Source organism: Biomphalaria glabrata, chromosome 9 (genome assembly GCF_947242115.1).
Source record: "Biomphalaria glabrata chromosome 9, xgBioGlab47.1, whole genome shotgun sequence".
In the NCBI taxonomy this organism is placed as follows: Eukaryota; Metazoa; Mollusca; class Gastropoda; family Planorbidae; genus Biomphalaria; species Biomphalaria glabrata.
In genome coordinates, this window is record NC_074719.1 from 21,871,328 (window position 1) to 21,897,168 (window position 25,841).

At 35.9% G+C, this 25,841-nt stretch overlaps 1 protein-coding gene across 1 annotated transcript; it reads right to left on the minus strand.

Moving 5' to 3' along the window:
* Window positions 1-1,382: 1,382 nt before the first annotated feature.
* On the minus strand, window positions 1,383-21,963 carry LOC106053018 (uncharacterized). Its single transcript, XM_056040696.1, has 10 exons — window positions 21,479-21,963; window positions 18,737-18,882; window positions 17,801-18,002; window positions 13,381-13,526; window positions 12,379-12,580; window positions 10,183-10,328; window positions 8,841-9,045; window positions 4,953-5,243; window positions 3,058-3,375; window positions 1,383-1,972 (listed from the first exon to the last, which is right to left on the minus strand). The coding sequence occupies exons 1-10, from the start codon at window positions 21,531-21,533 to the stop codon at window positions 1,878-1,880; spliced, it is 1,806 nt and encodes a 601-aa protein (XP_055896671.1). The 5' UTR covers window positions 21,534-21,963; the 3' UTR covers window positions 1,383-1,877.
* Window positions 21,964-25,841: the final 3,878 nt, after the last annotated feature.

Genomic DNA, 25,841 nt, shown 5'->3' on the forward strand with positions numbered 1-25,841 from the left:
CAAATGCTATTTCCTAGATATTAATAATTACAAATATGCACAATTAATGTTTTTTTTTAAAGATTTCTTCACTGTGTATGATTTTTATATATTGAATAATTACTATTGTCAATCGATAAAGAAAGATAACTTTAATTTTTTTTATTTGAACTTCATTTTAAATTATCAAAAAGGTCAATATAAATATGTCTAGGATAAAATAAATCCTTTGTTAAAATAAACATACTTTTCTCACTTTACTTACCAAGTAATTCATATGTGATAATATACTCTTTTTTTTCTTAAAAACATTTAGTTTATTCAAACTCGCATTATTTATGATACTATCTATGTATTTATAAGACTTATTTTCAAAAACAAAAACATTCCAAATTCAAAATAGTAAGTTTAAATCCGGTAGTTTGTACTGTTTTGGTAGTTCAGCTGTAGCAGTAAGGACTTCGGATGGTTAAGTATTTAATTGAGGTAGTTCGTAGTGTTTTGATAGCTCAGTTTTATTGTGCTTAGTTACTAATGCATCTCTCTCTTTTCTCTCTTCCTGTCTCACTTTCTATCCTACATACCTTCATTGCATCTTTATATCTTGAAAATCTTAATCTTCCAAATAGAAGATGATTACGTACTACGTCCTACGCATGTGCCTAGGTCAATCAGGTCATGCATGTTAACCAATGACTTAAATTCTACCAAATCGCTGGTTTTCCTGCCTGGCTCAGGCAACTCATTCAATGCTCTAATAGCGCTAGGGAAGAAGGAGTAATTGTACAAACAATCTGTTCACTGACTTTGACTCTAGAATGTATTGCTATCTACGTGCTAACTCCATGAGCTTTTATTTTTTAGTTCTCAAGCTTAATAAGTATCTTAAGTAGCAACAAAGAGATACTTTATATTTTCATGTTACAATGTCTTATATATTTGTCTTATATATTTCTCTTATATATTTGTCTTATATATTTGTGATACATTCGACAAAACATGTGGAATAGTTTAGAATAACTATGGTATAAAACTATACTTTATACAGTAGAGGAAATAATGAAGTATAGTAGATTTTTAAATAAAGTTTTAAAAAAAATGGCCTACGTGTATGAAAAATCCATTAGATTACATAGAGACATATCTTTGTCTATGTTTTCATATTAATAAAAAGAAAAAAAGATACATATTAAAAAATCTAAAAACAGTTGTTTAAGCAGGCAGTACAAAACTCAAGCTGTGTTGAACGAAAAAAAAAATCATCACTTCATAATATGATTTGCAATATTTTCATTACAAAAACGTATTAATTTTCAGCTTAAGAGTTCTTCTTAAAATTCATGGATTGCAAGAAGAGGTCTGTCACGCGGTGCCCTGAGGCATTGAGCTCATTAGCATTGTACTTTTAATTTCAGTTGATAACATTCCTTCTTCCTAGAAACAGTTTAAAATAAAACTCTCTGTAGCTCTTTCTTCATATCAAAGTTAAAACTAAAACCACTACTTTTATTTGTTTGTAACATAGCTATAGTTCATACATTTTGTAGACAGCATTAGAATACGTTTATTCAGCCAATCAGGATTGGGACAGCCTCGTTTTGCTCAAAAAGATGAACGAGTTTGTCTTCTAAATAATTAAAAACATACATGTATTTATTATAATTACTTTGTTTATAACATTATCTGTAGTATTATACATAAATCTAAATAGGTAAAAGAAATTTTGCATGTTGTTGGGAGTATCTATTACTTGATCCCTGACTTTGTGATAAACAATTAACAATGCCAAATAATATTCTAAAACATGACAACTAATTATACTGACATTCACAATAAGGTATACAATCAAGAATACAACCAACGATAACTGGGCAGATCAGCTACTATACACATACACTCTAATAAGATAACAGACGTGTAAAAAGGAGAAAGCTTGTGATACACACTAGACTAGTTCTGGATGTACAGGACTTGGAAATGACATCTTTACAATCTGAAAGAGAACAACAAAAATCAGCTATTATATTATTGGTTAATCGCTCAGCTTACGAACCGGAGCGTTCCGGTTTAAATCCCAATGAAGGATTTTTAATTTTGAGATCTTAAGAGCGCCTCTGAGTCCACCTAGCTTTAATTGGTACCTGACATTAGTTGTGAAAAGTAAATACGATTGGTTGTTGTGCTGGCTACATGATACCTTCGTTAACTCTGGGCCACAGAAACAGAAGACTTTTACCTTTTCTGCCCTATAGACCTCATAGTATGAAAGGGTACTTCACTTTTGTTTCTTTACTAATATATCATTGACACTTTGTTCGTCAACACTTTACATTTTGACTTGTTTTATTGACTACAAAACATGTCAGATGTCATTGCCGAACAAATATCACGGGCGTGCTTTTGACAGAGTTTATTTTCTAAGTTTCTAATAGACACTCAACTGTTAGCAAGCTAACAATGCAGTTAAACATTGTATTTGTTGTTTAGTTTACAGTACACTTCAACCTAGAATAGCAGAAATAATAAAAGCAGAGCTGGACAAGTAAACACAAATATTTATACCTCATACTTAATGAGGTGGTGGGGGCGTGGGGGCTGTGTGATTAAGCACTCTACTTCAGAACCTGGAGTCCTGGGTTCGAATCTCGATGAAGACTAAGATTTTGAATTTCGGGATTTTCAGGGCGTCCTAAGTCCACCCATCTCTAATAGGTACCTGACTTTATTTGTGGAAAGTAAAGGCGGTTGGTCGTTGTGCTGGCCCCATGGCACCCTGCTCATTTACTGTTGGCCAAAGCAATAGATGACCTTAACATCCTCTGCTTTATAGATGACCAGGTCTGAATAAGGAAATTTTACTTTTACTTAATGAGATTAACGTACACAACTTTTTGTTGAATGTAGAGACTGGAAATGGTTCGAGTCCCAGCCATGTATCTTTAAGAAAATACGAATTAGTTCAAGTTTAGAAGGTATGGAGAATTACGCCTCCCCTTTTGCTAAATAAAAAATATTTTTATAGTCAATTTGTCTGTCTGATTAAATGAGTCACGTAAAAATAGAGATACACCATCTTACCTGCACAAGAAAACGTGAAGATGGCGACACGTCCATTGTTCACAGTTAAACTATAGTTTGAGCTTTTCTTTAGAAGACTGTGGTCTGTGAAATTAACGCTAATATAACCAAAAACATATTTTTCAAAGTAAACAGTATAGGTCAAGTCGACCCCATCCGTGATGTCAATACCGTTAGAAGATAACAGAATTGAGTTCGGCGCTGGGTAGCCTGCCACGTCAAATGACGAACTGTAGTCTGTCAAGAAGTGAAGGCTTCCTACACTTTGTATGTCTATATCTTTGTCTACATCCTTATTTGAAGTTAATCTGAGCTGGCCTGTTAAATATATATATATATATATAAAGTAATATGAAAGAATTAGAAAAAAAAGTAACATATTGTCTAATATTTTCTAAAGAACGTTTCGTCTTTATGTTGACCTAAGTCATAGCACAAACAACAAACAGATCATTCGTTGCTCACAGTTTATAGTAATAAAGTATTGAGTCATTTCTGAGCAGTTCAAGCACGGTAGCCTGAATTCTGAATCGAAACCTCTACTGATTTGAGTCATTTCTGGGCAGTTCAAACATAGTAGCCTGAATTCTGAATCGAAACCTCTACTGATTTGAATTATTTCTGGGCAGTTCAAGCATGGTAGCCTGAATTCTGAATCAAAACCTCTCCACTGATTGGCTGTTACGGGAAAGACGTATGGTGTTAACCTTGAAGAATAATCAGGAGCTGGTTAATCTGCTTTTTAATCTGCGGCAGCTTGCACCACATATGGCTAAGAACCAAACTTAAGCGACACCTGTCCTTCCTTTTGGACACATCAGCGTGGAGGGTGGCAAATGCTGTGGGGTGAGAAATTGTTACGTCCCTAGTTAATGCCAAATCCTTATCCTGTGTCCTTCAGATCACCCATATCTAGTTCCTTGGCCAGAGCCGTAGACTCTCACACATCATTAAAACTATAATCCCAAATGCATATTTATAGTGTTACTTAATAGTCTACTCTTGTAAATATACAAATGACGACATCTCTATTTATCTATCTATCTATCTATCTATCTATCTATCTATCTATCTATCTATCTATCTATCTATCTATCTATCTATCTATCTATCTATCTATCTATCTATCTGTCTATCTGTCTTTCTATCTATCTATCTATCTATCTATCTATCTATCATTTTATCTCTATCTATCTATCTATCTATCTATCTATCTATCTATCTATCTATCTATCTATCTATCTAACTATCTATTTATCTATCTATCTATCTATCTATCTATCTATCTATCTATCTATCTATCTATCTATCTATCTATCTATCTATCTATCTATCATTTTATCTCTATCTATTTATCTATCTATCTATCTATCTATCTATCTATCTATCATTTTATCTCTATCTATCTATCTATCTATCTATCTATCTATCTATCTATCTATCTATCTATCTATCTATCTATCTATCTATCTAACTATCTATCTATTTATCTATCTATCTATCATTTTATCTCTATCTATCTATCTATCTATCTATCTATCTATCTATCTATCTATCACTCTCTCTCTTTCTCTGTATGTCTCTGTCTCTCTAAATGTATACACACATATATATATATATAATTGGAGGCCATAGTCTGCCCTAGGCGAAGTGAGTTAGATGTCCCCGAATGAAATAGAAAAATAAAAAATAAGCAGCAAAAACAAAAAACGCTAACCCAAAATTACATTATTTAAAACCTAGTGGACTCCAAAATAACATTGGATACAAGTTTCTTTATTTCTTCTCTAAAAAAAAATGTTTAGAGACCCCCACCAATCGAAGGCCATAAGCGGCTGTCCAGGTTGCCTATGCCTAAGGCCGGCCCTGCTATCTAGAACATATATATTGCTTACTGTGGTTCAAGACGAACATTCGTTTCTCCACTCTGTCTTCAAATTGACTTGAATAATAACAAGTGAAAGAACCAGACGCTAGACGATCATGGATGGAAATATTGACAGGAATCCCAGGAGAAATGAGACTATTATCGAATAGATTCGCAATGATAAACTGAGTTGAGTCCAGGTAGAGTACAGGCGCAGGGAATCCGTTGGAAGTGCAGCGGAAGGATAGCATGTCGCCTGATACCTCCACCACAGAGTCGTTCTTGCCATTGATTGTAAAGTAAATTTCTGTCGGTTTGTCTGAAAATAAGAAAACATTGGTATAGGTCAGGGGTCGGCAACCTTTTGAGTTGGAAGAGCCAAAAATGAGAATTTACAAAATTTTAAAGTTTTTAAAGAGCCACAACAATTTTTCTTGTCAACAATAAATAGTACTCACACACACACAGATATCTCTAGAGTGTTTTTCACGACCAATTAGATAATATATGGCATTGTTAGCTAATTGTTTTGTTAATTCGGTAAAAACTAAAGCAGTTAAATATTTACTTACAACATTAACTTGTACTTAACTAACAAACAATTGAGCAAACCCAATAGCATTGGGTCGATGACTTTGCAAGGTTTTAGAAAGTTTGGATACATTTGGCTCATAACTTGTTTTTAGTTTCAAACACGACTCTAAATTTTCATTTGATGTTGGCTTCATACTTTTCTTTTAATTCTATTCCTGCAAGAGAACGATTGCTCGCACGAATAAGTCGATCCAAAGATAGTCTGCACTCCAAATGCCAACTTCTTTACCTGACTGTAGCAGTCAGGAAGACTATTCAACTCATTAACTCGCATGTGTGACAGGTGGGGAAATGTGATGTGTGTTTGGCGCGTTTAATGTCTAGGGGATGATTATTTTTAAAGCTATCACACACCAACCTATCAGCATATGAATCGGGAGCAGACACGCAACGAGACAAGCAATGAAAGATAGATACAAAAGTTAAAAATAAAAGAATATTTATTTACATAAATATACATATAAGAATGAAAAAAAGGGGGGGGGGGGTTTGCATCTATCTCTAGTGAATACTAGATTTAATCATCACTCGTGCATTTAATAAGAGAGTATGTCACTTTGTCCTCTGACTTAGCTGGTTGTCCTGTTGATGTCGCAGCTGGCTGTGCTCCGGCTTGGGGTTCTGCAGCTGGAGGTGGCGCTCTAGCGGATAGAGGGACGCCGGTGATTCAGTTCTTGTGGAGTTTCAGTCCAAAGTTCTGATATCTGTAGTGGGCACAGTAGGGCGGGTGGCCGGCTACCGTGGGCACAAGGTTACTGCGGGCAGAGCTGATCTGCCGTGGGCAGCGTAGTTGACAGGATATGTCCAGTGAGTTGCAGAGGGTTGGCGTAGCTAAGACGTCTCACACAGATCTGAATCTATAGGGACGTCGCACCTAATAGCTTGACAGGTGGGCTGTCGAATAGGCGGGCAATGCCGATAGCGCCAAGTGGTAGAGTTGAGTAAATCTCAGTAGGCAAGTGCAGAGCTGAATAGCACTAAGCACAGATGCAGGTAAATAGATCGTTGATCCAATAAATAAATAGGCAGGTAAATAGTTCTTGATAGCAAATAGGTGATTAATCCAATAGATAAATAGGCAGACACCTGAGGGAGGCTGCGGATAAATAAAGACAAGTTAGGACATGTCTCTCATACATCTTATCGATGCCCTCGGCTGAGGTGCATTCGTCAGATTGGTAACATTGCTTTAAAGCACAATGGGGAGAGGATGTCAAATGGGATTGGGAAAATAGATGGCTGATAGTAGCAATATAAAAAGGTACATAGAAGGGGAAATAATAATATAAGAATGTACATAGAAGGGGAAATAATAATCTCAAATAAACAACACAGGTGGATAGAGAAAGAGAGGGGGGGGGGAAATGGGCGGTGGTCAGCGACCCAGACGATTTGTTTACATATGACCGTGGGTCGAGAACAATGGGGCGCGCTTGAATGTAGAGGGTGTATTAGTGCGCTAGTAAAATTATCACGGTTGTCAGCCGAGATGAAGAAAATAAAATAAGACGTACAAATATATACATGGTTGCATCAACGATCAATTGAGCAACGTAGCATTAATAGATTAATGCAATTCATAAATACATACATAGGACATGTTTATGTTCTCTACTTACGCCAGTGAGAAATACACAATGCACTAATTAAATCTAAATGAACTAAGCAATATACACATGATAATATCCAATGGAAATAGCACAAAAGTAATTAAGATGGAACTTGTGATTAAGTTCGGCTTACCACCAGGTATTCCTCTAGGAGAAAGAATGTATGAAGTAGTCCAGACTCGATAGCTCAGATATAATGAGAAAGGAGAGAGAGTCTGACTTGATTTGATTTACCTTATATACAGGCCTGGAGAATGTGGGCGGACACAGGAAATGTCCTAGGCTAAGAATTATCTTACACGTGGGTGAATTAGACTTAAGATGGGAGCGTCGAGAGGCACTTTGACTCGAGTAATCTCCTAGATCAAAGAGAGACGTAGGAGAAAGGGGGGGGGAGTGACTTGCATTCCACACAAGGTGGTGTCCACTGCGGCTGTCAGACATCCTGCCGATGAGATCAAAGAGTCTGGGTGTATCTTTGCCCCGGTCAAGGGAAGATAAATCGAAAGACGTGGCCTAACTATCTCCAATGTGGTCAACTAAGTCTAGCCTGGAGGGGAAAAGGTGGTGCGGGTGGAGAATTTAGGGGTAGGATGGGGAAATAATTAAAATAAAATAAATAAATAAGGAAAAAAAAAATTAATGCTGTGATAATTTAGAGTGACTCTGACAGCGAGTTTTTGACTAGTCACAGCATGTATGAAGCAGTTTTTGACATACTCACCATCTATAAATAATTTGCATTTTTTTCGCAATTTCTAGTGGTACCGCAAAGCTCGCCATATTAGCATTACTTGTACATTGCTTCTAACTTTGAGAAGATAATCGCTTCTAACTCAATTACTTGAAACAACAAACTATTCGTCACAGCCAAAGCACATGGTGAAGATGCTAATTCGTCTTGCGTCGAAAGCGAATTAAAATTTACATAGAGACATCCGAGAGCTTCCGTCGGACTTATCAACAGTGAGGGCGTGTGTAATGGGGTAGAGGTGTGGTGAATAGCGAGTACAAGTGGCTATTTGAAAAACAAATTCGATAAAATAAATAATATTTGCGTATGGAACTAATAAGAGCCGCAGCTTCACATCCAAAGAGCCGTATGTGGCTCGCGAGCCGCAGGTTGCCGACCCCGGGTATAGGTTTAGTTTAAGAAATTCAAATGTAAAAGTTATCATCTCTAGAACCGTGAACCTTTTTTTTTCATTATTAAAGAGACTTTTGTTTTAATATTAAAACGTATTACATATGGCGTAATCTCAGTAGTCTTATATGTTACTGGTGGTCAGAGAATGGGCCAGTTTGGTGTTCAATGTTGAAACCAGGGCTGTGGTCAACTTGGTCATTTTGATAGGGGGTAAAGTGGATGTCACTATGGGTCATAGTAGAGGTCATGTTGGGGGGCAGAGTTGCGATCAAATGGAGTTCATGGTGGGCTAAAAGTGGAGGTCATTGTGGGGTAAGAATGGAGACAAATTCTAGGTCAAGGTGAGGTCAGGGTAAGCTCAAGAGTGGAGACCAGATTAAGGTCATCTCGTCATGGTGTGGCAGAGTGGAGGTCAACATACAGAGGTGGATAACAATGAAAGTAGTGGTGGATTTAGAGTGGAGATGAAAGGTCAGAGTGGAGGACAGAGTCAAGGTCAAGATGGTGGTTTGAAGACCACGACTTTTGCTATAAAAGTGTAAATCAAATGACTTTAAAACTTTACCGTATTTCATGTGTTCACTCAAAGGAGAGATTTCCTTCCTCCGTCTGCCAACATTGTCTAAGACTGACATAGAAAACTGATATTGAATTTGGTAACCATAAGCCAAAATTTCCATAAGTTCATCCATGAATTGGAATGTAATTGTAGTTTGGTCGACTTCAGTTCGAAAGAAGGTCAAGTTCTTGTAAGAATAGCCAACTTTATCCTACAACAGGTTGTCAAATATATGAATTAATACATTTGAACTGTCACGAAAAATAAAACAAAAAGGATATAATATGAATTAACTACAATATCTGTAGTAAAAATACTTTCTGTTCTATTGTTTAAAGTATTAACCTCATCAATTTTAAAACTTAGTGGCTTAGTCTATAGCCAGTATTATAATAACATCACATTTTTTTCTTCCAATCGAAAGCCTTCATTCCCAACCTCAAACAAAAGCACGGTTCTGAAACAAAGCACATACCCTCCTAGCATATATAAACACCGGCACTACACACATTGTGTACCCGTCAATAAATAAAAGTACTGATCAACAATTTACTGAAGCTTTGTTCTAGTTTGAAAAAAAAACATCACTATTGGCAACTTAGTCCACTCTTGACATATTTATGTTAATTTTGTCAGTCTGTAAAATGTTTGTAAAATGTTTTACATTTTTCGGATGTTCCTTCAGAGTTGAAGATAATTACTTCCTAGTCCAAACCTCCCGCAGGACGACGGGGGATGGGAGCGGGCAGGGTTTGAACCCTGGACCATCGATAAATCCGAACGACAGTCCAGCGCGCAAACCGCACGACCAGGCAGCCATCCACGACCAAGTCAGTCATAGATGTAGACCAACAAAGGCGGCACCTTAATTAGAATAACCCATCTTACAAACCGTATTATACATTCATCCCTAAAATTTTTAATAGGCCTTTATTTTCACTGTAAAAATTTTTAGGACTTTACATTCTTTTATTTTGAACAGAACAGAACTTAAACAGATCTTAAAATTCTCCTCTGTCACAAGCTTTCATATTATATAACTCTATCTACTTATACTTATAACTCGATTGAATCTACCTTAGGTCTCGATACGTCTAGGTGTCCCTGGTTCAGTTCTAGTTAACGAAATAAAACAATTAAACCACTAGATCAAACACATACACTTTAATCAACTTTTACTGCATATCACACACGCTGGTCTCTGTCTAACAAACAACACACTTCCGGTCATTCGCGCAGATTGTAAAAATAGATTATACATACATACACACATTCATCCGTGACATCTCCTCCATGTGTCCGAAGAAACGTGAGGGATTATCATCTGCACATCTACTTATTTACTAACCTGAACTAAGAAACCGAGTGTAGCGTTAATTAGCTGGTAAGTGACATTGGAAACACATTGAACGCACAGATACTGGCGGCACATTTCATATCTGGGAGTTTGAGATCTGTCATAATCAGGACTGCCACAAATAAAATCTGGAGTCTCTAATGCAGATAGAACAAACAAGTGAATTAGTGCAGCGTTTAAGTCTTGTATTATCATTGAATACACAAAACATACCAAGCAAATAGGGCATTGGATGGCTGCATGATCTGATAGCTCTCTGGTCGTGTGGTATGTGCTCTGGAGTGTCGCTCAGGCCTAATTGTCTCGATGATCCTAGGTTCAAACCCTACCTTCCGATATATTCCTCGTCGTCCAGAGGGAGGTCTGGGCCAGGATGTAATTATCTGTGAAATCTGCTTGCGGGAGGTCTGGGCCAGGATGTAATTATCTGTGAAATCTGCTTGCGGGAGGTCTGGGCCAGGATGTAATTATCTGTGAAATCTGCTTGCGGGAGGTCTGGGCCAGGATGTAATTATCTGTGAAATCTGCTTGCGGGAGGTCTGGGCCAGGATGTAATTATCTGTGAAATCTGCTTGCGGGAGGTCTGGGCCAGGATGTAATTATCTGTGAAATCTGCTTGCGTGAGGGTTGAAGGATGTAATTATTTTGAAATATTATTTTTCGAAAAGTTTGTATTATCATTGAATACAAATAAACATACCAAGGGAATAGGACGTCGTTAAGGTCTCTGCTGTGGAAGGTCACGTAATAGAGGGAGAGAATAAATTGTGATTCTGTAATCCAATTTAAACGTAACGTGAAAAACATTAATGATACTTTTTGTTTAAAAACAATACATCTTTTCTAAAGATTATAAAGCGACAGTTTTTCTCTTTTTTAATAATGAATGGTTACATAAACAACAACAACAACAACGGAACATTGCTACACTTAGTTTCTACGAGATCTATTTGGTGCGTTTTAATATTAATTTCAATTTTATTATTTCTCTTTCACTATGCATTGTTTTCGCCTTGTTACTCGTTTACTGTATGGGACACTTACTGTCACTATGGAATAGTTGTAATTGTCAGGGTGGGTTTATCCAGGTATATCTAGGGTATGACTTATTATTCCGGGTTCCCCCACCTTGACCGTATAGACCAAAGCAACGACTAAATGTCATTCAACTGAACCGTTAGTAACAACAATTGTTCAACACGAGTAATAGTTAATAATAACGAAAAGTGAACTTGCATTAGTTAACAACAAGAGCGTAAGTTTAACAATTTAATGAATAAATGTGGTGTTATGATATAAATGATAACGTTCACATAATCAAAATATTGACAATAGATATAGCACACCTTAAGCTCAGTGCCATAACTCAATCACGGAGCGAAGCCCACAACCCAATGCCATGGGTTCAAGGATCAAACCATACAAAATACAATCAGGCTTGACTACACCGAGTCCCAAACCTGCGTCCCCTAAACAAGAAAAATACACATTACTTGAGACCGCCATTCACACGATTATAACAAAAAAGATTTCAAAACTACCCCGCGAAGAATAACGCAAACTAAACTAACTACCCAACAGAGTACTCCATCTCAAGGCAAAAACAAGCGGAGCAATGACACCAATATAGCGCGTCCTTAGAAACTAAAACCCAAACCATTATGGTGCACAAAAGAGAAACATCCCACAAGAAGCAACTCTAGATGCGCACGACAGTAATTCTGCTTAAAGTTAAGTTAAAGTGAAACTATTTAAAAATATTATTATCATTTTTTAAAATGGTAATTAAAGCAGTTCTAAAAACAGTCCAGTGAAAAGTTTTCTTTGTAGTTAATTTGATATAATTTTTACATTAACATAAAGTCTTTGAATAATCATATAATCTTTACATTTGATTATTTTATACTACTCATACTATCTTTCTATTCTAATTACTTAATTCTCTATACAAGGCTTATCCCAATTTAGCTTAATACATTGTCTATATAAAATCAAAATTAATTATTTTCGACAAATGTATTTAACTAATTATTTATTTTTTTTATTGATTCTTTTGTTGTCATCGAGCATAAGCTTGTATGCAAAATTTAATAAAGATTGGATGAAAATAATTTGTACAAAATTATGTAGACAAACCGAAACATACAATAAAGATATGAAGTTTACGTAATGTGCAATGTGTCTTACTGAATTGTTCTGATGTGGTGCAAGGATTGGTCTCATTGGTCACATTCCCATCTCCCTCTAGAGCTGACATTGAAAACTGGAACTGGACTGGACCATCCAACAGACTAAATCCTAGACTATCATTAAAAGGGAATGTGATCTGAGTCAAGTTGTCTTGAGTTGAATAGATAGCATTGTCTTTATCCAGCGTCCAAACAGTCTCCTGGATAGAGTGTTACAAAGGAATTTATAAAAGACAGAATTGTATCTGAAATGAAACATCTTTTAAAGTTGAAGCTAACAAACAAAAAATCTTCGGGCAGGCGGGGCATGTTAGACCATCTAGATTCTAAAGGAAGGAAAACACTTATACCCAAACATGGATAAAGGCAACGTGACCCAACCCTGAGAAAAAAAAATCAAAAGCCGTTGACCCTAAGGTAGCTTGCAGTACATAACGCTACCACGACAAAAATGAAATCATCAGCTATACTGAAGGAGGGAGCTGCGGGGTGACATCCTTCCCACCATAGCTGATGTAATCACCTCAAGACTGAAGGAGGCCATATTGACTTAAAAACAAAGCAGCAGACACCCCAAGTAAACGTATCAAAGTACTGACTGTTTCTCTCTCCAACGGTTAACGAGGATGTCATGTGGCCAAAAAAGCGACTAACGGCTTTAGGGACATCTTAAGAACCCGAAATAGAAAATCCAAGTCTTTACTGAGATTCGATATAAGGATATCATTAGGTGATGTTAAAATTAAGCCATCACCCTCAACATTAATACTTCTTGCAAACACACACAATAGTATTTCCTTCATTACTTAAATTATAATTTTGTCTTAATGTCTAAAGTTGGGATCGGATTCAAGGGAGATTTAGGTTTGGACGTTTCTAACGTTAAGAACAGTCTGGAAGGGATTGGCTATGTTTAGAATGCAGATTTCGAGAAATCTGGCAAGTCTTTAAAATTCAAAAATGATTTGAATGTTAGTTTCTATCTAAACTGTAAACCTACATTAATTTTCACAGCCAGTGTGTAGTTTATTTCCTGGTATGTAGTCTTGGAAATACAATGTACACACATATTGTAAAGACAAACACCAAGATCTTTAGGTTGAAGCTTGTCATAGTCAGGTCTGCTGCATTGAAATTGTTGACTACCTTCAAAGGATCAATCAATTAATCATAGACCTATCTATCTATCTATCTATCTATCTATCTATCTATCTATCTATCTATCTATCTATCTATCTATCTATCTATCTATTTACACATCTTTCACTTAAGAAACGCAAAAACTAATTTTCATGAAATTTTTAACTTTGGTTTCTTTTTCCTCTTTCAAGCTTGCAAATTCATAGGTGGAACCTGTAACATGTATGGATACCGTTATCAAAAACGGCTCTAACAGCGTTTCTAGAAATGTGACTGTTGATGTATATCTCTGGGAAAAGAATGACTAGCTCGTTGACCACACAGGGAAAACTCTGGTTTGATTGCTATAATTTTTCAAAGTATCAAAAAGAATATTTTTAATTTGGTTCAAAGTCTAGAACATTTATATCTTGAATAGATTACGCTAAATGTTGGTACTTCTTTGAAGGTCCCTTTGCTGTCGTAATTGTATTATACGGGGGGAGGTAATTGTATTTTCGGATTTAGAGAAAATAAAAGTAAAAAAAAATCATTTAGATAAAAAAAAAAGTATTGAATTACCAAAACCTCCTCTTATTTTTATTACAAACACTCATACTAACAGACACTCAGACACAGAACTGTTTCAAAACTTACAATAATGTGCAACGTATCTTACTGTTAGGTATTAGCAGTGGCGTCACTAGGATGGGTGTCACCAGGTGCGGTCAGCTCAGGGCGTCACCCCCCTGCCACCCCCTTTTAAAAAATCCTGTTTTTTTTGTAATCATTTATATGTTGCGCTGTAATACATTTAGTTGATAATTACCTACGTTATTTGATTGTTTGACAACTACAAAATGAGTGTCTATTAAATTTTAAAATTCATTATATTTTCATTAAATTCGTTTAAATTATTACAATTTATCTATAGTTCACCTGGGTTTGCGTAGTCATTTGAAACTCTGCATGCATGTTTAATCTTTGGAATCGTAATTGTAGGAAGTGTTGTCGAGAGGCTACGTACGCATGAACTTTCTCGGCTGGGCTATTTATGAAGGGGACTCGAGGTTCGACACCCAACTCGAGCAAAGTTGTGTTAACTGAGCGCCTAAAGGCAGCACAAAAAACCTTCTCCCAGATACCCATCTCCCCAACTGGTCCACAAATGAAATTAGACCACATCGCTCTGAGCAGGCTATAAGCATGAAAGTAGCGCTATATAAAAGATATTATTATTATTATTATTAATTGAAAACATTGAAAACATATTAATATCTGGTTCAGTTTTGCAACAATGCAACCATAACTAAATTACACTGTTTTTTTTCCCCTGGATTTCAAACTTGACTAGTTATCACTAACCTAATCATAGTAAATGTCTTTAACGATTTCATATGTACAAAATTACACCTTGTTTGTTTTTTTTCTTCTTAATTTTAATAGTAGAAATCCTTTTTTACTTGGCGCCATCGATAAACAGATGGTAAGAAGGCTTGTTAAATGATTTAGAGATATTCTTTAAGGTCTCAGTGGCCTATGAATCATGCACTGTCAACTTTTATATTTTCTTCAAAAATACCTTTTGTTGCCTAGAGATCACTTCTCAGTCACGTGGTATTTCTATTTGAATGTCGCCTTTTGTGAAATCATCATATACGCCAATATTTTCAAACTGACATCTACAATACTTCGTTGGTTGTTGAACTAAAGAATTTTCGGTGGGATTGTTAAAAATGTATCTGCTACATCAGTGATTTCTTCCAGTAGGAGTTGAAGCTCAGCGTTACTATCAATGCAAATAAGAATGAACATCTTTTTTCTCTTCTTAAAGAGTGAGTCCGGCATCTCGCCTAACATTTTCTTCTTGTTTTTATTTTCTTTTTTCTTCTGAATCACATGTTTTTTTTTAGAAGAACCTTTTTTGTATAACACATTGCGCTAATGTGTTATGCCTTTGTTAAAGAAGAGGTTTAATTAGTCACCACATTGTCAATAGTTTAAAGATAAGCCTCAACTCTTGTGTATCTTTGGCCTTCTAGTACACCTTTCCACACCCCCGAAAAATAAATTAAAGATAGGTACAATAAAAGATCTTAAGCTGCGTCTCTAGTGGCTATAATTGCAGAATGAAAAAAGTATTTCAAAAATACCAAACACAATGCTAGAGAAAAAGCATTTTCTGAAAAAGAATGTTGACCACATAGATTGAGTGAATGTGATACACATCTATTAAATAGCTATTCTGTTGGCTCTTAATAAATTTTCTGTACTCCTCCATGGTTTCAGACAATGAAGCTGCATTTTCATATCTTTGAGCTCCACATATACATTCCAGCTCAACCTTTTCTAGACATTTTAAGATATTAAGTTGATCTCATCAGCTTTTTTTTTGTCTCCCTTAAAATCTGATACCTTCAGAATCTGATTAGTGTGTGCTAAGTCAGGTATGCTGTGTCAAGTGTGCTATGTCAGGTGTGTCGTCAAACAAAATACAAAGGTGCTTTCAGTCATCTGACATCTTTTACATCTTTGGTGAAACATGTATAAACTTTTTAACATTACAGATGTACTTTCATCTATGGGTTTTATCTACATAACATTTCCATCCTCTCATGGGAACTCTTTATTCAATAAAGACTCGTTGTTAATATAATCACAAACTATCAAATATTTTGCTTTTATACAAAACAGCCCGTGCAATGCAAGCTTCCATTGTTTGACTTCTTGACATCAATCATAGCAACGACTTCGTTGTCAGTTGTATTTGAAGTCTGATGCTCTTGTGTCCGATTTTCCAATCCAGATGAATTCTTCATACGTCTTTTAATATTCCGATATCGGACTTTATTTCAACCACACATGAAATTAAGTTACAAATTTCTATTTCATTTCAAGACAATTATTTGAAAATGTCGACAACAAAAGAATACCGTTTTTTGCTATTAAATGCCAATTAGGAAACATCAGAACCATTCTTTTGAAATCTGGTGACTTTTCCTTTTGCTCAGGATAATTCCTTCGTAAATGATGTGAAATTGACACACGCCAAGAAGACAAATCCCCTCAAATATTCAAGTATATCATTCGACTGACACATTGTAACATTTCCTTCATCTTGGCTAGAGTTTTTTTTTTTTTACAGAAAACTGATCATCATCTTCAGAAATCTCAATGGCCACTTTATTACTTTCCCATTCTACAAAATTTGGATTAAATACATTTATTTCAAAAATATTTTATGCCTCAATAATGTCGCCATTTGTTAAACAGTGACTATTGGTTGGTATCCTGATATTACGATGCTAACTTAAAACCCACAAAAGTTAAAATAATATTTTTTCAATCGAAGCAGTGTTCATATACATATATGCAGCTGATATACATCTGAAAGTAAGGTTTCACGTTTTGCTTGTAATATTAAGTAAGATATAGCATTTTTAACATTTTGATAGAATTTCATAAAAAAAATATTTTTAGTCGAAATGAAACAAAAATCTATTTATTAATTGTGAATGTTCCAATATTTAGCCATTGTCTTTTAATTTTTAATTGACAGTTTTTCACAAAGTGCATTTTATTTACTTGGGTGTCACCCCCCTAACGGATGTCACCCGGTGAGGACCACGCCCCCTATTGACGCCACTGGGTATTAGATTATATTTAGCGCGTAAATTCGGGATTTGTTGATTTTGGTTTATGTTTTGATGTCATGGTGACAATGACGTAATTGTATAAAAACTCAGACTTTGGATGGATCTGAAATAAAAACTTAGTTGATAGAATAGCGGCTCTGAAGGCAGGTCAGTTCTAGTCATTTTCAGACTTATTTATTTCTTTTGTAGAGACGACGGACGGATTCTCTTTATAAAAAAAAGAAAGAAGTTTCCCTTTCAGATCTATGCGGCAGATGATGTTAAGTTTATCTTTTTCTATGGCCAACGGTTTACTAGCAGGGTGTTTTGTGGCCAGCACAACGACCAACCGCCTTTACTTTCCCCAACTAAAGTCAGGTTCCCATTAGAGTTGGGTGGACTCAGGGGCGCCCTAAAAATCCCGAAATTCAAAATCCCAGTCTTCACCGAGATTCGAACCCAGGATTCCAGGTTCGGAAGCCGAGTGCTTAACCACTCAGCCACCGCGCCCCCGATTCTCTATATGGTTACATTTAATAAATGAATGGCATCCAGCCTTTGACTCAGTTTGTGGGCCAAGGTTTGGGTTCTACGTGTATATTGACGTCCCCTGTAACGTTCTTGTAATTAAGTCTAGTCTACACAGCGAAAGGCATCAACACTTACTGAAACGTTCAGGTGCAGTCCAAGGAGTGGTCTCATTGGTCACATTCCCATCTTCCTCTAGTGCTGACATTGAAAACTGGAACTGTACTGGACCATCAAACAGACTAAATCCTAGACTATCATTGAAAGGAAATGTGATGCGAGTCAAGTTGTCTTGAGTTAAATAGAGAGCATTGTCTTTATCCAGCGTCCAAACAGTCTCCTGAATAGAGTGTTATAAATGAATTTATTTACTTAGCATTTACATTCATTGTCTTGTAAGACAGAATTGTATTTTAAACAAAACATCTTTCAAATTTTAATTTTAATCTACCAAAAAAAAAAAAACACACAAAAAAAACAAAAAAAAACAATAATTTTCGGGCAGGCGGTGCTTGTTACCCTTTGCAGACTTCTTACGTAGCAGAAGGAAAAGACTATACACAAACATGGAGAAGGCTCCGTAAAAAATAAATGAAGAGCCGTATCTACGTAGCTAGCTAGCAGTTCAATGTGTGACACCCTGAGCTTCTGTCGTGAGCTTCTGTCGTGAGCTTCTGTCGTGAGCTTTTTTCGTGAGCTTCTGTTGTGAGCTTCTGTCGTGAGCTTTTGTCGTGAGCTTCTGTCGTGAGCTTCTGTCGTGAGCTTCTGTCGTCTTCTTTTTATTTGTTTTAATTCTTTCTTAGGATTTATTTATGGCGTTTGGTGAGTGATCAATCGAGCCATCAACCTCATTGTTTCCATTCCTTTGCGCGTTGAAAATTTATCATTGGTTTCTTTTCTTGCAAACACAAAAACTAGAATACAGCTTTAGTCTTTATATCTAAACTGGAACCGTAATTCAACAACAGTCTGGAAGTAATTCACTACGTTTAGATTGTGGATTTTGGGATGTCTGGAAAGACTTTAAAATTAATGTTGATTTGAATGTCGATTACTATGTAACTGTAAACCTACATTAATTTTCACAGCCAGTGTGTAGTTTATTTCCTGGTATGTAGTCTTGGAAATACAATGTACACACATATTGTAAACACAAACGCCAACATCTGTGGGTTGAAGCTTGTCATAGTCAGGTCTGCTGCATTGAAATTGTTGACTGCCTTCAAACGATCAATCAATCAATCAATCAATTAATCTATCTATCTATCTATCTATCTATCTATCTATCTATCTATCTATCTATCTATCTATCTATCTATCTATCTATCTATCTATCTATTTATCTATCTATCTATCTAGTTTCCCCTTAGATAATATGGGAAACATAATTAGTATATATGTATGTATGTATGTATGTATGTATGTATGTATGTATGTATGTATGTATGTATGTATGTATGTATGTATGTATGTATGTATGTATGTATGTAAGTATGTATGTAAGTATGTATATAAGTATGTATGTATGTATGTATGTATGTATGTATGTATGTATGTATGTATGTATCTATCTATCTATCTATCTATCTATCTATCTATCTATCTATCTATCTAGTTTTCCCTTAGATAATGTGGGAAACATAATAAGTATCTATGTATATATGTATCTATGTATCTATGGACCTATCTTTTTATCTACATCAGTGGTTCCCAAACTTTTTTGTCTCGTAGACCCCTTGCCATGTTTTCTGGTTTTCGGTAGACCCCCTACTCAACTTGCAAATTTTTTGCAAATTCATCAACATTATTTTTAAACAAATTTCTAACTGTAGTGAGTTGAAGAGTAAACATGTAATTTAAAACTACACAGCTACGGATATTATGTTTCATATACGAATCTGTTTTTCTATGAATTAGTCTTTCTAACATTGATATTAATTAATTAATTAATGAATATGCCATAAGTATCATTGTAAAAGGTTTCGCAAAGAGCAGTTGCTCGTGTATTTATTGATCTTTCACGTGTGGCTCAAATATTAAATCTGCGGAACTGTTTTCATTAACTGGAGAGGGGCAAAGGCGAGTAACTGGAGCCTAAACAAGCTCTCGTGAGTCAACCTTAGGAAATATAAGGAGACGGTGACCATTACCGCCATGTATCCCTGGGCCGTCCCCTCTTCTTCTTTCCTTGTGGGTTCCAGGCTAGGGCTTGCCATGTTATGCTGGATGTAGGCTGGCAAAGGGTGTGACCTATCCATCTCCAGCGTCTCTGAAGGATATCTACTTCCATGGGCTGCTGCTTTGTTCTTGCCACAGTTCCTCATTCGAGATCTTGTCTGGTCAGCGGATTATAAGAATCTTCCTCAGGCAGCTATTGATGAATACCTGGATTGTTTCATGGTGGTGATGGTGTTTCTCCAGGTCTATGCTCCATAAAGTAGTATCGGCTTAACAATGGTGTTACATAGCCTAATCGTGGTGGTCGTGCTTTTTTCCCTAGATCCCCAGGTGTTCTTCAGCTGATGGAAGACTGCTCGAGCTTTACCATGGCACCGCGATTTGGAAACAGATGCCAAGCAGATGGGCAAGACGTGGGGACCGTTGGAGACTATCGCACAGAACCGAGATGCCTGGAGAAAGCTGGTTGTTGGCCTATGCCCAGAAAGGACCACAGTCATAGATGAGATGAGATGAGATGGTGACCATTAGACAGTTTGTAGCACACAGCACTACACTTTGTCTGACCAAACTGTATTTCTATCTTTTGCAAAGATTTACATAAGAAGCTTTTAATTTTATAACTCATGCCACCGAAGCGACCTTAAACTGTATTGTCGATTAAAGAAATTCTTTTAATAGTAACAGATGTATGTTTTTGTAAAACGGCTGGTAAAATCAATGTTTGACCTTTGCTGTTTTCCGTATGTTGCTATAAGTAAAGAAATCTTGTAAGACGCTCACAAACCAAAACCTTCTCTATATGATGTCGAACAGAGATTTTGTGGGTCTATTCTGAACTTTGAGTAATCGAAAGTTGTTCAAATCTTAATTTTGGTCAGGGTGGCATTGTCTCAGATGATTCTCCATCGTAACTGGTCTCATATCGTCATAAAAGAGTCACTTAGGCAACTGTGTGTTTGACAAGGAAGGAATGAATCCCAATTTTAAATAATTAATGATGTACTGTCTACATTTCTTTTTTTTTCTCTAAATATTAGTTTCATGTAGACAAAATTAAGCTATTTAAATAAGTATTGAAATTGAATACAACAATGTTTTGTTTCAATAGCAGGATAAATATTGAAAGGATTAACTCGGGTAAAAATCATATATAAGTGTATGAAATAAAATCATATATTAGTGTATGAAATAATTACATTAATGGAATGTGAAAATTAAGTAACGACCTGCTTAAATGAAATCTATTACCGTAGACCCCCGTGGACATCTCATAGACCCCCAATTTATTTTTTTACTTTCGTAGACCCCTAGGAGGTCTTCGTAGACCCCTGGGGGTCTATATAGACCACTTTGGGAATCACTGATCTACATCTATCTATATATCTATCACTCTCTCTGTCTGTCTCTGTCTCTCTCTCTCTGTTTATCTCTCTATGTATATACAAATATATATAATTGGAGGCCCTAGTCGGCCCTGTCTATCTATCTATCTATCTATCTATCTATCTATCTATCTATCTATCTATCTATCTATCTATCTATCTATCTATCTATCTATCTATTTATCTATCTATCTATCTATTTATCTATCTAATCAAAATAACTATTATAGATAAAAACATATAAACTACCAACCTGTTAAATGTAAACTTACATAAACCATATAAAGTACCAGAAATATATTCGCCATTGAATATCGTCGTATCACCTTTATTGGTTACAACTCTATTTAACTCTAAATGTCTAATCAATCTTTTGTCTCACCGTACGTTATGGTCTCACAACTATCAATATTTGCACCTGTTCAATTTATCTTGAATTTGATGACTTCCTTTAAGTCAAGCTATGAGTTTGTTACATCTTTGATAAACACAACAACACATTTTTATTAGGAGAAAAACAATAACACACTGATTGATTTGATAGACAGATGTAAGCCTTGCATCTCTGATAGTGACCCATCGTTTCTCTTATCACTTTTGTTCTAAAGCGTTATATGCACGATATGCATAAACATTTGTGATCATTATAGGTCCTATCTTAACTGTAACTGATCGTTACGGACAAAGTTAAATAAATTTAATACCATAATGAACCAATGCTGGATTTGGAATGCATATATCCTATTATGTTCAATATGAAGCCACTTTGGTTATGAAGCACATTGAAATTAGGGGAAACAACTAAAATTGACAAAGAGCATAACTCTTGTGATACTGGAGAAAAAAAATGCTTCCATTTTTTTAGACACGCAGTCACGTTCATAATTATAAAATATGAATATTCTTAACAGCTATGAAAAAATGTGTCCTTTATTATGCAGATCTAGTGTTAAATGATGTAAGGGTCTTTAGATATAGATTGAAATTCAGTCATAAAGACGATAACAAAGTGAAAGCAGGATTGTTGATTTACCCAGAAATGTCTTATTGACCATGAGTTCTGTTTTTACGATGAGAAAAACATAATTTTAAAAATTAGAATATTATTGGCTTAATCAAAACATTCAAGAATTACTAAACCTAATTTGTTTTTACTAAATAACTCTGAAACTAACTATCGAGATGTAATAAACCATTACTTTAGTAGCTACATCATAAATATATTCTAAATGTATTACCATTTTGTAGTATTTGACAAAGTGCACTGCATGAGTGTTTTTGTTAGAACATTTTTTTAGTGTTCATTGCTATCTTCTCTTTATACGGACGTGTAGCAGCCATTTTGTTGGAGAAGTTTTCTGTCAGTCTGGAAGTAATTGATTATGTCTAGAGAACAACATCAGACAGATAAGTTAACTATAAACCTATTTCGTGTTCATTATTTGTACTTTTTGTTTGCTTTGTAGATGATGAAGGCCTCGTGGCCCAAACGTTCTTTTTGTTTTTACTTCGTCTTGCAGAGTTACCTATATGCATACTTATTGTATTCTCTATACAGCTATTCACATTTGAAGCATTAAATCTGTGTTTTTTTTTTAATTTTTGGTTTACTCTGAGAATAGACTTCTCAATACAATTTTAACTTGTCTCATTTTTCATAGAGAAAAACTTTAAGAACCTGTAACTGAGCCAGGACTTTATCAAAAGTTAAACCTTTAGTTTTAAAGAAAGGCAAGTAAAGGCTGTTCCACAGAAGCTTATAATAGTCCTGCAAATGTTCCTCTGGTATTTATACTTTTAAGACTGGCGGCCAAGAGATTCAATCTCTGTCACACACATTCTACAAATCTTTTATGTATCTAACTGCAACAAGATGTGGTCTACAGAAAGATGTGGTCTACAAAAAGATGTGGTCTACAGAAAGATATGGTCTACAGAAAGATGTGGTCTACAAAAAGATGTGGTCTACAGAAAGATATGGTCTACAGAAAGATGTGGTCTACAGAAAGATATGGTCTACAGAAAGATATGGTCTACAGAAAGATGTGGTCTACAGAAAGATATGGTCTACAGAAAGATGTGGTCTACAGAAAGATGTGGTCTACAGAAAGATATGGTCTACAGAAAGATGTGGTCTACAAAAAGATGTGGTCTACAGAAAGATATGGTCTACAGAAAGATGTGGTCTACAAAAAGATGTGGTCTACAGAAAGATATGGTCTACAGAAAGATGTGGTCTACAGAAAGATATGGTCTACAGAAAGATATGGTCTACAGAAAGATGTGGTCTACAGAAAGATATGGTCTACAGAAAGATGTGGTCTACAGAAAGATGTGGTCTACAGAAAGATATGGTCTACAGAAAGATGTGGTCTACAAAAAGATGTGGTCTACAGAAAGATATGGTCTACAGAAAGATGTGGTCTACAAAAAGATATGGTCTACAGAAAGATATGGTCTACAGAAAGATGTGGTCTACAGAAAGATGTGGTCTACAGAAAGATGTGTTCTACAAAAAGATGTGGTCTACAAAATGATGTGGTCTACAGAAAAATGTGGTCTACAGAAAGATGTGGTCTACAGAAACATATGATCTACAGAAAGATGTGGTCTACAGAAAGATGTGGTCTACAGAAAGATGTGGTCTACAGAAGGATGTGGTCTACAGAAAGATATGGTCTACAGAAAGATGTGGTCTACAGAAAGATATGGTCTACAGAAAGATGTGGTCTACAGAAAGATATGGTCTACAGAAAGATGTGGTCTACAGAAAGATGTGGTCTATAGAAAGATGTGGTCTACAGAAAGATATGGTCTACAGAAAGATGTGGTCTACAGAAAGATGTGGTCTATAGAAAGATGTGGTCTACAAAAAGATGTGGTCTACAGAAAGATATGGTCTACAAAAAGATGTGGTCTACAGAAAGATATGGTCTACAGAAAGATGTGGTCTACAGAAAGATGTGGTCTACAGAAAGATGTGGTCTACAGAAAGATGTGGTCTACAGAAAGATATGGTCTACAGAAAGATGTGGTCTACAGAAAGATGTGGTCTACAGAAAGATATGGTCTACAGAAAGATGTGGTCTACAGAAAGATGTGGTCTACAGAAAGATATGGTCTACAGAAAGATATGGTCTACAGAAAGATGTGGTCTACAGAAAGATGTGGTCTACAGAAAGATATGGTCTACAGAAAGATGTGGTCTACAGAAAGATATGGTCTACAGAAAGATGTGGTCTACAGAAAGATGTGGTCTACAGAAAGATATGGTCTTCAGCAAGATATGGTCTGCAGCATGATGTGGTCTGCAGCATGATGTGGTCTACAAAATGATGTGGTCTACAGAAAGATGTGGTCTACAGAAAGATGTGGTCTACAAAAAGATGTGGTCTACAAAAAGATGTGGTCTACAGAAAGATGTGGTCTACAGAAAGATGTGGTCTACAGAAAGATGTGGTCTACAGAAAGATGTGGTCTACAAAATGATGTGGTCTACAAAATGATGTGGTCTACAGAAAGATGTGGTCTACAGAAAGATGTGGTCTACAGATGTGGTCTGCAGCAAGTATTTAAATATTTCTCTTACATTTAATTGTTTAATTAAAATATGGATGTTATATAAGACATAATTTCTTAAACGAAATTTTGATCACACAGGTTTAGGTATCTGGTCTACACATTCACACCATAAATATCTATATCTGGGTTCTATTTAAAGTTTGAGCTGCATCATCATAGCCTTAAGCTTTAACAATAAACCAAGCACATCCATTTCCCACAGATGTTTAGACAACTGATCTCGCCTGCTTTTTTTGACATTGAAAGATGAGAACAAATCATGAAAATATTTCATTGATTTCGACGTTATCATTGCTGTGCTATATCACGTCTGCTGTCAAGATAGAGATCCTAGTACCCGGCAAACTTCATTGACGTTGTTTAACAAAAGAATTTTTTTTTGTTTTAAAGCCTGATAAATATTTTGTAGACATCTCACGACTTTCTTATTTCAGACTTCTTACTGATCACAAACAACACAAACTAAAATCTTTGTATTGAGAGAGCTATGCCGAAGTATTTCCCCACATTTGGTACAATCGTAGAATGTAAGTAAAGTTCTCCTTTTAGTACATGCGGTCATCTGTTTCGGTTAACCAGGCTGTCATGTGGCCAGCATAATAACCAATCACTTTTACGTTTCCCCAAATAATGGGTGGACTCAGAGGCACTCTAAACATTTCGAAATTAAAAATCCAAGTCTTCATCAGGATTTGAACCAGGGACTCTCCAGGCATCGATGTACCACTCATCCACCGCTACAATGATATAGAACCATTATTTAAGCAACGGACACCCCCCTCCTCCGTTCAATCCTCTTCTGTCAATCGTTTTTATTCTTTGTACTTGGTTTCGTTTGCTTGTACATGTCTTCCCTTGGAGTGTCATCACTTGGTGGGTGTCATCACTTGGTGGGTGTCATCACTTGGTGGGTGTCATCACTTGGTGGGTGTCATCACTTGGTGGGTGTCATCACTTGATGGGTGTCACCAGGTGATCGCCTTCAACCCCCTCACACCCTAGTGACGCCACAGTTATTAAGGCTTACATGAATG